General features: G+C 41.2%; 1 protein-coding gene across 1 annotated transcript in view; it reads left to right on the top strand.

The window, feature by feature from the left end:
• The window catches only part of BAZ1A (bromodomain adjacent to zinc finger domain 1A), a 110519-nt gene that overhangs the window by 38491 nt on the left and 56229 nt on the right, over positions 1-15799 (top strand). Inside the window, exons 4-8 of the mRNA XM_024196011.2 lie at positions 2852-2953; positions 4283-4370; positions 10483-10617; positions 11158-11257; positions 15481-15647. Coding sequence (XP_024051779.2) covers positions 2852-2953; positions 4283-4370; positions 10483-10617; positions 11158-11257; positions 15481-15647 — 592 coding nt within the window. The remainder of the gene's footprint in view (positions 1-2851; positions 2954-4282; positions 4371-10482; positions 10618-11157; positions 11258-15480; positions 15648-15799) is intronic.

Raw genomic sequence — 15799 nt, 5'->3', positions numbered from 1 at the left:
GGGAAAACTATTCCTTTACTCTAGTTTTCAGTTACATTGGGTGTTGGGACTGTGAACCTATTTAAAATGGATAAAGGAGTTTAGAAAACACTCTTAATGCTGCTTATTCTGATTGCTTTTGTTTTCTACCGGATGTTAGACTGAGAAGGTTCCCATTTACTTGAACCCATCTGAATGAATGGCAGCAAATATGATGATGTATGGTGGGGAAATTAGCCTGTTTATAATTCATATGTAGGTAACACTCTAATGTTGTTTTAGTTTTCTTATCTTTAGATTATAAAAGATTAATCTAAGTGTGGAAGACCTGATCTTATATGAAAGTCTTCAAGATGTGACAAATCCAATCTTAGTAAACTCACTCTCTCCAAAATTATCTTCATACAATCAAAAGAAAACGAAAGGGTCCTTTAGTGCTATCCTGACTAAACGATATTTAATAAATTTCAAACAATATATCATACAATGTTAGTACTTTTAAAAATCTTGTTTAAATTGGGGGTTTATTGACTTCTTAATTAGCCCTAGCAGTCTAGATGTAAGTGATTTGGTTTGATATGGTTTTTTGATTACCAAAATTTTTATTTGAGAGTAGGGTCTGAATGACTTTAGTAGTTTCAAACCTCCATGCTTTAACAGATATTATGCATTTCCAAGAATTTGGATAAGAGTGCTAGTTCACACAAGTCCAACAGATACGGTGTCATGAGCAAGGCTAATACCTCCTTTGAGATAGGGGTGTGTATATTTAAATCAAACAAAACTCTCAAGAAACAATCTGGATTTAAGACCTTACCAGCTGGGAAATCATTTGACCATTATAAGCAACTCCTTCAGAAAAAAGTTGCTTAACAAGGAGTGATTTTTGTTCTAAAAAGAGATCCATCCTAAATCTGGGTAAGAGACCCTTGTTTCTCATTTTCAGAGGACACTGGCTCCATCTTATAGGGCTGTTCATCGGTTTGGGGTTTTTTTTGTAAAATTTGTCCAATTGTGCATCTGTATCTTGTATATATTCACCATCTTTATACTGTGCAGACTTGTGTGTATGAATCAGAACGCTGAGGCAAATCTCATATCTGTGTAACCCTTATATACGATTCCAAAAATCTCTTGGATGTGTTCTTCTAGGAATTAAAAAATAGTTTCAAGAATGGTAAAAGAAACGCAAGCTACAATGGGCAATAGAGTCCATCTTCAAGCATTTTATGAATTCTACAAGGACTGAATAGCATTACAGTGTATTGCCAGAAAGATACCAGTCCTTCCATGTAATTTATATTCCCATCCAGATCCAATATTAATTTTGAATTGTCCAGTCCTGCGCCTGCTAAAGCAGTAGCACTTTGAAATTATGGATGAAAAGCACTATGTGAGAGCTCAGTATTATTATTTAATAATAAAACAAGATAGTTGAAACAAAATAAAATCATAACTTCACATCACTTAGTTTCACTGTTGTATGTTTTTTGTATATAAATAGTACCATTATCATTCTGTTTAAAGCACAGACTGTCTAATTTTTAATAAAATCAAATAGTGTTAAAATATTGACTTAGATGTGTTTTAGTGATGCTTAGCCTCACAAACACAGGCGTACGAAAGCATCTTCATCTTGGTGATGAACAGGGATCCTAGTTTTCCGTGATGAACCAAAATTTTGTCAAATAAAAAACCCCATAAAAGTCTGCATTTTTCCACGATTGAAATAAACGCTGAACTTTAGTTTCCCTAGCCACAATATATATAGGTATCAGTTGAACACAGTTTTATTGATATACACTAGAACCCTGTTTATCCGAGCCTCCATTATCTAGCTTTCCGTATTAATCAAACCACCAGCCTCCTGAGGCTAACAGGGCTGGGCTCGGGCAGTCAGACTCTGGGTGGCAGGGGCTCTGACTGTCAGTGCTGCTTGGAGTTGCGTGCCCGAGCCCCTTCCCTCATCTTAAAATAAGAGATAGAAAGCTCTTTGCTGATTCTCCTGATTCTCCCAATATTTGATTATCCAATCTGGCCCTGGTCACAATTAGATCGGATAAATGCAGTTCCACTGTAAATTTAAAGTGCATTCAAAAATCAATGAGAAGAGGGGGAGGTTGTGCACATTGAATAAATGACACTGGTACTTTCAGAAAAATTTAGTTAATATATGGTTTTATTTTGTCACAAAATGTAAAAACTAAAGATTCTCTGTAAAAACAAGAATTCCACAGTTTTCCATGGGAAACTGATTTCTAGGATCCCTGGTGATGGAAAAATACATAAGCCTTCATAAAGAAAATATGCTGAATCTACTGTACTAATTTGTCATAAAAGGTGACTCTTGGACAATGTATGCTATCATGACTATCTTTTTGTCAATCAATTTTTCCAAAAAGTTGAGGAAGTAATGCATTGTCTTGTGAAGCCTCTTCCTTTCAAAATGTTGTCAGCTAGAGTATTCATCCTCCTAGACTGGTCCTTTAAAGTGTTGCATTTTAGTTATTACAGCAGTATGGCTGTTTTCCTCTCCTTTGCTTGGTTCATGCCAGTAGCTGATGGTAACAGCATGAACTTTGGCGTATGGACTTAGTCAAATAAAGAAATATTTTATAATTGATCTTGTTCTGTCTGATTTTAAAACTAAATGCAAGTACACATGTATATGGCATTTTTATTATTTTGTTTAGAAGTCAGTGAGTTGATTGGCATCAGTGGAAGTTATGGGTGCCACTGTATGTGCTAATGTACTTTCCAGAGGCATGTTCTCTTGATAAATATAATTACTTTTAAGATCCGTGTTCCAAAATCTGTTTAGAAATGTGATTTTTGTATTAAAAATACTTCATCATTTTATTTTACTTTTTAGGAAGAAAAAAGCATTAATTGATCCCTCCTTGTTCAAGTACAAAGTCCAGCCTATTAAAAAAGAACTATATGAATCTGTTACTGTAAAAGCATCTCAGATAAGGTAAAAATTACTGTTTTGTCATATTGTCCTTGTATGTAAATTAGAATTGCACAGGTCTTCTGTAGTATTTGTATTGTAAACTCTGTACATTTTAGCTATATTGACTTTAAATAGTTTGAAACTGGGGAGCTGAGTTCTGCAATCGTTTTTAAGTGATTGACATTTTGACAGGATGTAATTGTTGCTCTTTTTAAAAGTGAAGGTTTTTAATAATCTCATTCTAACAAACTGTGATAAAAAGATTTTATTTTAAAAACTTTTCTTTTTCTTTTTTAAAGAGTAAATTGTGCATCAACTTCCATAGTGTGTAATCTGAGTGATTCTAGTGGGTATTTGATGTATTAACACAGACTCATTCTGGAACTAAATTATTTGTACTGTAATCAGTCTCTAGTAGCATCAGAAATAGGTGCAATAAGAAAAGAATACACAGGCTTAAGAATGGAAGGGATGGTCTTGTGGCTAAATCACTGGGCTGTCACTTGAGACATCTGGGTTCAATTGCCAGTTGTGTCACAGACTTCTTGTGACACTAGGCAAGTCATTTAATCTCTTTGTCTCTGATGCAGTAGTCTCTCTCTGTTCAGCAAGCACTTAAGCACATGCTTAATTTTAAAGGATTGACTTAAACACATACTTTAAATGCTTTGCTGAATTAGGGCCTTTGTACCTCACTTTCCCCATCTGTGAAATGAGAATACTAATATTTCTTTTATCTCACTGTCTCTCTTGTCTATTTAGATGGTAAATAAATCTTCAGGGAAGGCGTCTCTTGTTGATGAGAGTTTATAGTGCCTAGCACAATGGGGCCCGTCTCAGACGGGACCTTTAGATGCCATTGCAGAACAAATAACTCATATTATTTGTTGTTTTTGTTTAATATTGGGAGATCTACAGAGTCAATGATACAGAGATGTTTTTTGTGTGTGTGTGTGTGTGTATACACAATTGTATGAAATCTTACTCTCTATATAGACACACATTTTAAGTGATAGGATTTCCCTGGTTTTAAAACAAAAGTCAAAGTTTGGATATCTAAAATAATATTTGGGTACAGTAATTATACTTTTTTATGTGGAAATCTTGATTCTCATTAAGGTTGTTGAGAACAATAGTTGTCTAAGAAAATACTAAATTAAAACTTTACTGAGAAAATAACAGAAGGCAGAAATCATATGACACTCTGTTTCTGTGTTCTTATCTGAAGTGTGATCTGTAAATTTACATTAGTTATAAGTGAATGTAGATTGACTTTAGTTGGTAATGTTGTGGTTTTTTTTGTTTGTTTTTGTTTTGTTTTGTTTTTGTTTTGTTTTAAACACACCATAGCCGGAGGAAACATCTCTTTTCTCGTGATAGACTTAAACTTTTTTTGAAGCAACACTGTGAACCACATGATGGAGTCATTAGAACTAAGGTAAATAAGTGGTTAAATTGTTTGTAGAAGAGAGAGAGAGAGCATTATCATCTAGAAATATGATTATATGAACTCTCATATTTCCTCCTCTTAGACTTCTTACTGAAAAGAAAGTTAGCTGCTCTCATTATAAAGTATTATTATTTATTTATTTATTTATTCTTTATAAATAGGTGAAAAGTTTAGTAGGTTTTCTGCTTTCATCAGCCAAACTATACATCTGGTGTGTTCCTTAAGCTATACAAAATTCAGTGAGTAAGACATGGCACAATAAGCTAGTGTCACTCTACTGCAGTGGGTCTCAAACTTTTTTTTTTTTTTACTGGCGACCCCTTTCACATCGCAAGCCTCTGAGTGCGGGGGCCCCCCCCCATATAAATTAAACACACTTTTTAATATATTAAACACCATTATAAATGGTGGAGGCAAGTGGGGTTTGGGGTGGAGGCTGACAGCTTGCGATTTCCCCCCCATGTAATGACCTCATGACCCCCTGAGGGGTCCCGACCCCCAGTTTGAGAACCCCTGCTCTACTGTAATCATGTCTCTCTTCAGATAAAATGATCCAGGGCTCGTCTTTACTGCAACAGTTCAAGTTAATACACTTGCGTTATCCTACTTGAAATAACCTCGCTCGAGTGAGGTCACGTCTACACTGGCAAAGTTACAGCGCCGCTCAGAGAGCGCAGAAGGAAAACCGCTGTTTTGTGGTCACACTGACAGCTGCCTGCGGAGTAGTGTGTTCACACTTGCGGCACTTGTAGCGCTGTTCGGAGCGGTGCACTCTGGGCAGCTATCCCACAGAGCACCTCTCTCTTTTGCTGCTAAGACTTGTGGGAAGGCGGAGGGGGTCGCGGGGCATCCTGGGTCCTGTCCCAAAGCCCCGTGATGCATTGCTTCGCATCCCAGGAATCCCTGTGCTTCTGTCTGCATTTGGCGCCATCTTTCAACGGTTTGTGTACTGCATGTCCTGCCTCTTTGGTCTGCAGGAATGGATCCCAAACTGCTGGTCAGAGCGAGCAGCATACTGGTCAACACTTTGACCTTAAACTACAAAGGCAAGAGGAGTTTGACATTGATCTCGCCCCGCGTAGTAGCTGCGACACAAGATTGCTTGTGGGATTCACGGAGGTGCTGACCACAGTGGAACACTGCTCTTGGGCTTGGGAAACAAGCACTGAGTGGTGGGATCATATCGTGATTCACGTCTGGGATGACAAGCAGTGGCTGCAGAACTTTCGCATGAGGAAAGCCACATTCATTGGACTGTGTGATGAGCTCGCCCCAGCCCTGCGGCACAAGGACACGAGAATGAGAGCTGCCCTGTCGCTGGAGAAGCACATGGTGATTGCACTGTGGAAGCTGGCTACTCGAACTGCTTAGCAACTGATCGGTAGCAGTCTGGGAGTGGGAAAGTCGACCGTTGGACTCATGTTGATGGAAGCGTGCAGGGCCATTAATCGCATCCTGCTCCGAAAGACCGTGACTCTGGGCAATGTGCATGACATTGTGGATGGCTTTGCACAAATGGGCTTCCCTAACTTTGGAGGGGCGATAGATGGCACGCACATTCCAATTCTGGCACCAGACCACCTAGCCACTGAGTACATTAATCGGAAGGGGTATTTCTCAGTGGTTCTCCAGGTGCTTGTGGATAACCGTGGGCGTTTCACAGACATTAACGCAGGCTGGTCCGGAAAGGTGCATGATGCACGCATCTTTTGGAACACTGGCCTGTTCAAGAAGTTGCAAGCAGGGACTATCTTCCCGGACCAGAAGATCACCTTAGGGGAAGTCGAAATGTCCATTGTGATCCTGGGAGACCCCGCCTACCCCTTAATGCTGTGGCATATGAAGCCATACACAAGGCAACTTGACAGCAGCAAGGAGCAGTGCAACAACAGGCTGAGCAAGTGCAGAATGACTGATGAGTGTGCATTTGGCTGTTTAAAAGCTCGCTGGTGATGCCTGTATGGGAAGCTGGACCTTGCTGATGACAATATTCCTATTCTTATAGCTGCGTGCTGTACTCTCCATAATATTTGTGAAGGGAAGGGTGAAAGCTTCAGTCAGGGCTGGACCGCAGAGGCTCAGTGCCTGGAGGCTAAGTTTGAACAGCCAGAGACCAAGACTATTAGAGGGGCATAGCGCGGGGCCATAAGGATCAGGGATGCCTTGAGGCAGCAATTTAACGCTGAAAGTCACTAATATTTATTGCTGTGCTTGGGATTGCAGTGCTTGTAATGCTAAGAGGTGATTGGTGCACATGAGGCAAGAAGGGGGCCTAACATTATTGTATGTTGCTTTGCAGTGCTCTTTTTGCTTTCACTTATAGAATAAAGATTGCTTTCAAACCAACACAATTCTTTTATTAAAAGACGGCAACCAGAGGAGAGAGTCAAACGAAAACATTCATCAGCAGGAAGGGGGTATGGGGGAAGGTCTCAAGAGGAGGAGGGGTTCCAGGAGAGCTACAGATTTGTGTATGTCTAGGGATCATACCCAACCTTCTCCTTTGGCGTACAGTGCAGCTGGTGCTGTACTTCAGCAGGGCCAAACTGCAGATGGACGGGTGTTGAGTGCAGTGGGTAGTGGGAGTCCACAGTGCTGGACTGTGAGGAGGGAGGAGTGGAATGCTGCGGGTAGAGAGTGCAGCCAGGAGGTTGATAACAGTATGTTGGCGGTGTGTGTGGGGTGCATGGGAAAGAGTTTGGCAACAGCGGCTGCAGGGGAGGGCGGGCGCAGAGCTACTTGGCTTACAGTGCTAGTATTGCCTGGAGTGTGTCCACTTGGTGCTCCATAACATTTAGAACCCCTCCGTGGCTTCTTTTTATTGTGTCACATTCTCTTTTCGGTCCCTCTTCTCGCTGTCCCACCACTCCTTCAATTCCTGTTTCTCAGCGGCAGAGTGCATCATAACCTCACAGAGAAAGTCCTCCTTGGCTGCTTTCTAATTCTGCGCAGCCATTCAGCCGCTGATAACAAAGAGGGAGGCTGGGCTCCAAAGGTCATCTCTGTGAAGTTTAAATGCAACATTTTACAGAAGCAGTAGTGTTTGCAACACAAACAACACTGATTTAGTGCTTTAAAACACAGCCAGTACTCTCACACCTATCACTAACTGGTTGACCCCAGGCAAGCACACATGAGCCACAAGATTCCCAAAATGGTGAGTAGCTGCAGGGGCAGTGTAAATCACTCTTCCCGGACCCTGCTGTACACAGGGCACGTGGCTCTTGGGGAGAGCCAACACTGTAGGGAGGGGCGGGGGGGGGGTTGATAATCATTCCTGTCCCCACACTTTCCACAGGATGTGATCGTTATGGAAGATATCTTGCTGCTGAGGGTGAGCAGGGAATCAAGGGAGGGTCTTCTCCAAGCTTGCGGCTTCTGCCCTGGCCTCTACGCGGGCTAGCCTGTGTGCAGCAATGTTGTCTGTCTCCTCCCCCCTATGACGGCAAAGTGGCACGGGAAAGTTACCGTTAATGGGACAAGAAACAAAGCAGCTCTGCCGAGGAACCTGCGGCAGCAGATTGCCCAGTATCTACACGAGAGTTTCCTGGAGATCTCTGAGGGAGATTCCCGTGAAGTGAGGGAGTCTATCAACAGCCTGTTCCGCTGTTCAGACTAGGCATGTGGTGGGAGATAAGCCTGCTTTCAGCAACCCTCCTGCCTCCTACAACTCACTGAAGCAATTCCCAAAATCAGATCCACTTACCAGTGGCCTCCTCTTCTGTTTGCACTTTGCCAAGATCCGACTGCTGTGACTGGCTAGGCTCCTCCAGGGTAGAAAAGAGCTCCTGACTGCATGCATCTCTGGCCACCCGAGTCATCCTCTGCCTCTGGTTCTCCCTCCCCCTCTTCATCCAAGATTTCCTCCTCCTGGCTCAGTCCACTCTCGACTGGCATGTGAGCCAACAAAGTATCCACAGGGGCCTTTGCAGTGGAGGTGGGGTCGTCACTGAGTATCGCGTCCAGCTCTTTGTAGAACCGGCAGCTTGTGGGCGCAGCACCGCAGCTCCTTCACTTTTACCCTACACTGCAATGTGACCCAATCATGGCCCCTTTCTATCATGCATCGTGAAATCTGTCCATAGGTATCATAATTCCCACAGCTGGAGCGCAGCTAGGACTGCACAGTCTCCTCTCCCCAAATGCCGATGAGGTCCAGCAACTCGGCATCGCTCCAGCCAGGGGATCGCCTGGTGCATGGAGCAGGCATGGCCATTTGGAAAGATGCATTGAGACCACTGCACACATCACCGAGCAAACAGGAAGGAGACTTTCAAATTTGCAAAGGAATGTACGGGGTGGGGATGACGGTTGGTCACCTGAGGACAGGGCAGTAGAGAGGGGAGAACAGGCATTGTGGGACACCTCCCGGAGGCCAATCACAGCGCTGTAATTGCCATGGTGTCTATACTGGTACCGCAGTGTTGTAGCCCCCGGCGCAGAAAGCTCTACGCCTCTCATTGGGGTGGTGTGTTTTTTGTCTTTTTGTGTGTGTGGTGGTTGTTTTTATTTATTTATTTTTTATTTAAAAGAGCGCTACAACTGCGCAGTTTGTGTGCACTAAGTGGCTTGGCAGTGTGTACACCTCGAGAGTTACAGTGGAAAAAGCTGCTTTACTGTGCAGAAACTTGCCAGTGTAGAGAGGGCCTGAGAGCGACTACACTGAAACAACTCTCAAACTGTGCAGTGTGTTTAGATTAGCATAGCGATTGGGTTAGCAGTTGATGGAGCTGTTGTAATTTGTGTCCTGGAGATGCAGCAGTTTAATTACCTCTGTTGTGAGCAGCACTCCAGTTTCAATCCACCCTCCCTGGCAGTCCAACTAGCTCAAGTTTAAAGCAACCCTTAATTTGAGCTACAGATTTTAATGTGTGGATTGGAGTTGGATAGGAGCAAAACTCAAGTTACAGATCTAGTTAATTATGCAGTAAAGACAGACCCTAAATCTGTAACATTAATGAGACCTATGTGTGTACAGGAGTCCAATTGACATCAGCGGGCTTTGGATCAGGCCCTAGATCAGGGGTTCTCAAACTTCATTGCACCGTGACCCCCTTCTGACAACAAACATTAGTACACGACGGGGGAACTGAAACCTGAGCCCGCCCGAGCCCCACCACCTTGGGCAGGGGGACCAAAGCCAGGAACTGGTAAAACTCAGAACTCTAAAGGTTTGCTGTGAGATTCTGTGCTGCATCTCTTAGATGTGCAACATGGAATTCACAGTACAGAGGACAGGGGGCGAAGGCCACCTTCCAATCCTGTGCTCCTCCATGGCTGAAGAGGCCCTCCATGTAATTTAGGCACCGAAGGCTGGCTGTCTAAGCTATGGCAATTTTCTAGCCTGCTCTTTTTCCTTCCTGTAGCACTACCCAGAATCTGCAGTGCTGTGCTGATCCCACTCTGGATACAGTCCTTCCAGCCCCACACATGCCTTTACTTGCAAGAGGTCCTTGGAAGATAGCCTAATTGCTGTCTTCCGCTGTGCCTGTGCTGGGTGAATCCTCTCATGAACACATATGGGTTTTAGGGCCTTTTTACACTGCTCAAGCCCTTTTATGTGGTGTAAAGGAACCAGACTGAGGGTTAGACTGTAGGGTGACCAGATGTCCCGATTTTATAGGGACAGTCCAGATATTTGGGGCTTTTTCTTACATAGGTACCTATTACCCCCACCGTCTGTCCCGATTTTTCACACTTGCTATCTGGTCACCCTATCAGACTCTCATCTCTGAATTCCATCTTGGCAGAGACATAAGAGAGAAACACATTTGTTTAAAGTTAGTTCAAAATGAATTTGTAATTTTAAAGTCTGCATGTACATTATGTTGGGGCCAAGTTCTGCCTTCAGGAACACATGCACTATTCCCATTACATTCAGTGGGAGCTGCAAGACAGTTTGAGATCTCAATCTCTTCTTAATATCTCTGTTTTTGCTGGATTAATTCTGCATTTGAACCATTGTAAAAGAGAATGTTTGTTTTTTCCCCTTGAACTAACAAATATTCATCTAGTTATTTTTATTGTCTTTCTGAAAGCATGGTTTCCTAATTATGTAACTTCATAACACATATCTATACTTTCATATTCCCGTATTAAGGCAATGTCAGTTGCAAAATATAAGATAGCAGAACAAGATTTCTCCTACTTCTTCTCTGATGACCCACCTACGTTTATCTTCAGTCCTGCAAACAAAAGGCGAGGGAGGCCTCCAAAGAGGATATCTATTAGTCGTGTAAGTAATGACAAAAAGTGAACTACTTCTGTCTTGAAAATGAATTGGGGAAATTTATGATCTCTTGTATATCTGGCATAAAAGTAGATCTTGCTTACATTTGGGGACACAAACAGAGAGGAAGCATGATATTTAACCTTTTAATTTCAACAGGTGGTGGAAAAAGGAGTACAGATAAATGCATGTGAGAGGGTTCTACCATCAGTGAAGGTAGCAGAAAATTAGCTTTCCAGTATGTCTACTGTAGGGTGCAGTTGGTGTCTTGCACACTAAAACTAAAACTTCCCTTGCCACCACAATGAAAACGACATAACGTTTCCCTAATTACACAGGATTCTAGCACAACCTAGAACTCTAAATTTATTAATTATTACATTGCAGAGAATCTTCTTGGTCTTCCCATTATTAGACAAATGCCTGAGGAGCAGTATGCTTCAGTGTGAAGTAAAGCTACAGTTATTCTTTGTTTATACAGCTCTTGAAAGAATGTGATGAACTGCAATATATTTTCCCATCATAGCTGCTGTGTTCTTTTTCCAGGACAAGATTGCTAGTAAACCAAATACTCCAGGAAATAGAAGTAAAGTGGCAAAGGAAAGGGCAAGACTCCAGAAACAAAAAGAAGAAATGCAGGCCATGGGTAAGTTCAGCCCTCCTGTAATTGTTAACGCCAGTTCCTGCAGACCCAAAAGCTGACTGTAATAATGGCATTTTGGGTATCGGCTTTCATTAAAATTTTCATTTTAAAACTTACACTGCCATTAAATATGACTTGTTTCAATGCTTGGGATTGTCTCCCTGATACAATACTATTATAATATAATAGAGGCATCACAGGCAGTCAGATTATACTGCTCTCTTCTGTAAAGTTAAGTAGCAGACAAAATGTGAGGGAAATTTACCAAACACATTTTTTTTATTAAGTCTAATATGAGTGCTATAGGCTCAGTATGTACAAAACCATGGACTTGTAAAGCCTGATTGATTGATTGATTGATATATACACAGAGAGTGAGAGAGAGATCAATCTCTGATTAGAAGGAAAAACTATATGAAAGAATACTTCAGAAGTTTAACCAAAAATGAACACGAACCCCTATCTAAATCTATAAGAAGTCTTACCAAAAGCTTCTAACAGACACTTTAATAAATCTGGACATGTCCTTCCACAGAGACTTGGAGCTTGTCTAAATGATGAAATTGTTAAGGTGTGATTTCAAAGTATTTTAGTTAAATAAGTGCAAACCTTAACTTTGTATGGATACTTCCCCCCCCCCCCCCCCTTCGGTTTGAGAGGCTTATTTGGTTTAGTTTTAAGGTGAGAAGGAATTGGTTTAGCTAGACCAAAACAAGCCCAGTTTAAACTAGTGTCCACACAGCCTTTACATCAGTTTTTAAAACTATTTAAATTAAACCAGTGCAACTTTCTTGTGTAGACAAGGCATTAAAAGCCTACAGTCCCTTTTCAGTCAAACTCACTCTCTTTCAAAATCAGGGTTGGGGGTTGGCATCTGTTCAGTGCCTTGGGGAATTTCCATTTCTTATCCTTTTATTGTCTCAGAAAGGGTAAGTATAGTTAAAGATTTCTGCCCTTTGGGCAAGATTGTCTGATGTGCTTAGGTAAGGGGTAGAATGTTGTTGCACTGCCTTTGAGAAGTCTGGAAGGGAGATTAGGACTTAAGGAGTAAGGGCCCACCTGTGCAAGAGAGTGGACATGAAGGCTCTGCAGAGCCAGGTACTTCTGCATGCTGGAAGTGGCAGTAAGGCACAAGGGAATAAAGGGGCACCTTAGGTAGGCCCAGTTACTTCCTTGTGCTGATTTCCAGGTTTGGCTACAATTTGGTCCTATATCAGGCTATTCAGAATGTTATAGCTTAACTCTATCCTTCCATCATCCCATTGAATCAGAGCAACCAGAATCCTTTTGGCTGGTACAGCTTCTAGCTCCAAACTGAATTTGGGAAAAGTTGGTCTTCTGATAAGTGACATGGCATGTATTATCATGGAAATTGTATATATGTCAGCCTTTGGGTTCTATGGGCCTGGCTAGAACATGGCCACTGAAATATGGGATTTGGCTTCAAAATAGCTAATGACATTACACTCTCATGATTTTTAACCCAAAAAAATAGATGTGCACATTTTGTACATACTTGTGTATTACACTAGTTTTGTGTGTTCATTTTGCTAATCACTGCCCTACAAACTCTGATTTAAAACGGATTATTCACAAGTATTGTAACTTTTCATATTGGGATTACTAACACATTAGAGCAAGTAATTGAATGAGTATGTTCCCCTCCACAAAGAGACGTTTTATATTTAAAAAAAAAAAATTAAACAAAAAATATTTTATTCTGAAACATATAACAATGGAAATTCCTTATATAAAGAACCTAAGAACATAAGAATGGCCCTACTGGGTCAGACCAAAGGTCCATCTAGCCCAGTATCCTGTCTTCTGACAGTGGCCAGTGCCAGGTGCCCCAGAGGGAATGAACAGTACAGGTAATCATCAAGTGATCCATCCCCTGTTGCTCATTCCCAGCTTCTGGCAAACAGAGGCTAGGGACACCATTCCTGGCTAATAGCCATTGATGGCCCTAACCTCCATGAATTTATCTAGTTCTTTTTTGAACCCTGTTATGGTCTTGGCCTTCACATCATCCTCTGGCAAGGAGTTCCACAGGTTGACTGTGCATTGTGTGAAGAAATACTTCCTTTTTGTTTGTTTTAAACCTGCTGCCTATTACTTTCATTTGGTGACCCCTAGTTCTTGTGTTATGAGAACTAGTAAACAACACTTCCTTATCTACTTTCTCTACACCAGTCATGATTTTATAGACCTCAATCATATCTCCCCTTAGCCATCCCTTTTCCAAGCTGAAAAGTCCCAGTCTTATTAATCTCTCCTCATACGGAAGCTGTTCCATACCCCTAATTTTTTGTCGTCCTTTTCTGAAGCTTTTCCAATTCCAGTATATCTTTTTTGAGATGGGGCAACCACATCTGCACACAGTATTGAAGATGTGGGTGTACCATGGATTTATATAGAGGCAACATGATATTTTCTGTCCTATTATCTATCCCTTTTCTTACTTATTTCCAGCATTCTGTTTGCTTTTTTGACTGCCGCTGCACATTGAGTGGATGTTTTCAGAGAACTATCCACAATGACTCCAAGATCTCTTTCTTGAGTGGTAACCGCTAATTTAGACCCCATCATTTTATATGTATAGTTGGGATTATGCTTCCCAATGTGCATTACTTTGCATTTATCAGCATCAAATTTCATCTGCCATTTTGTTGCCCAGTCCCCCAGTTTTGAGAGATCCTTTTGTAGCTCTTTGCAGTCTGCCTGGGTCTTAACTATCTTTAGTAATTTTGTATCATCTGCAAATTTTGCCACTTCACTGTTTACCCCCTTTTCCAGATCATTTATGAATATGTTGAATAAGACTGGTCCCAGAACAGACCCCTGGGGGACACCACTATTTACCTTTCTCCATTCTGAAAACTGACCATTTATACCTACCCTTTGTTTCCTATCTTTTAACCACTTACAAATCCATGAGAGCACCTTCCCTCTTATCCCGTGGCAGCTTACTTTGCGTAAGAGCCTTTGGTGAGCGACCTTGTCAAAGGCTTTCTGAAAATCTAAGTACATTATATCCACTGGATCCCTGTGGTCCACATGCTTATTGATTCCCTCAAAGAATTCTAGTAGATTGGTGAGGCACGATTTCCCTTTACTAAAACCACGTTGACTCTTCCTCAACAAATTATGTTCATCTATATGTCTGACAATATTGTTCTTTATTATAGTTTCAACCAGTTTGCCCGGTACTGAAGTCAGGCTTACAGGCCTGTAATTGCCAGGATCACCTCTGGAGACCTTTTAAAAAAATTGGCGTCACATTAGCTATCCTCCAGTCATCTGGTACAGAAGCTGATTTAAATGAGAGGTTACAGACTACAGTTAGTAGTTCTGCAATTTCCCATTTGAGTTCCTTCAGAACTCTTGGGTGAATAGCAATAATAAGCTAATTTACTTGGAAGTAGTAATTGCTGACCTGATGAAATTTTGACATCTATAATGCTTGGTATAAAGAGACAGTAAGTGATTGTTAATGGCCTGAAAATGGCAACAGAAAAATAATTGTATTGGAAGTTCAGTCTTTTCAATACAGGTAAGACTATAAGGGCATAAGCAATATTGCTCTGGATTTTCAAATGAGAGCCAACTGGCAATATGTACTCTACAAAACCAGCTAAATGTAGAAACCTGCTAGTGGATGATCAAAATTTGATAGGAAAAACTAGAGACTTTTTTAAAAGGGTATTTTTCAGTTTTCAATCCCTGCTTGCTATAGAAGTAATGACTTCTGTCATTTTGTTCTTTAACCTCCACTTTTAAGTCAGTCCTTAGTGCTTAAGCAAATTCAAGTGATAACTCCATTGACTATAATACCCCCTTAACGTAACACACGTTCTTTCCCCAGTCATGTATTATCACTTGTGTTGCTGTAATCAAAGCATTTAACCTAATATGTCCTCCTTGTGTTTTTGCTCTACTCCCAACCCAAATTTTTATCAGCTAGGACCAGCAGAAAAGATGTACTGTTTTTAAGGTGATGGGATTCTTGTAAGCCAGAGATAGATATATGTCAAGTCTTAGGATTCTGATGTTTGAAACACTTGAGCTTCTGCCTGATATTCTTACTGGTTGGCATAGAAACAATTTAATCATAACAATTAAAATCTTTTAACTTGATAGTTATCAGTCTACCTATTTAAAGCAGTTATATCAATTAACTTTTTGTAAAAGTGAAATTTAGATTGATGTCCTTTTTTTCTGCACAGCTTTTGAAAAAGCTAAATTAAAGAGAGAGAAGGCACATGCTATAGAAGCCAAGAAAAAAGAGAGAGAAGATAAGGAGAAAAAGAGAGAGGAGCTGAAGAAGATTGTGGAAGAAGAAAGGATGAAGAAGAAAGAAGAGAAAGAGAGACTCAAGATAGAAAAAGAAAAGGTAATAAAATTGCAGTATATGTATGTCTGATGATGGGATGCACCCTCATCCCATGGATAGAAAGGTTAATGAGCGTTCGTGCACTCAGGCAGTGCCAGTTACACATACCTGCAGAACATGCTCCATCTAGAGAAGGGAGGCATAAAAAAGTG

The sequence above is a fragment of the Terrapene carolina genome, unplaced genomic scaffold, assembly GCF_002925995.2.
Source record: "Terrapene carolina triunguis isolate 2854851 unplaced genomic scaffold, T_m_triunguis-2.0 Scaffold96, whole genome shotgun sequence".
In the NCBI taxonomy this organism is placed as follows: Eukaryota; Metazoa; Chordata; order Testudines; family Emydidae; genus Terrapene; species Terrapene triunguis.
Note: the sequence above shows the minus strand (reverse complement) of the source record. Positions and strands in the feature narration are given on the sequence as shown.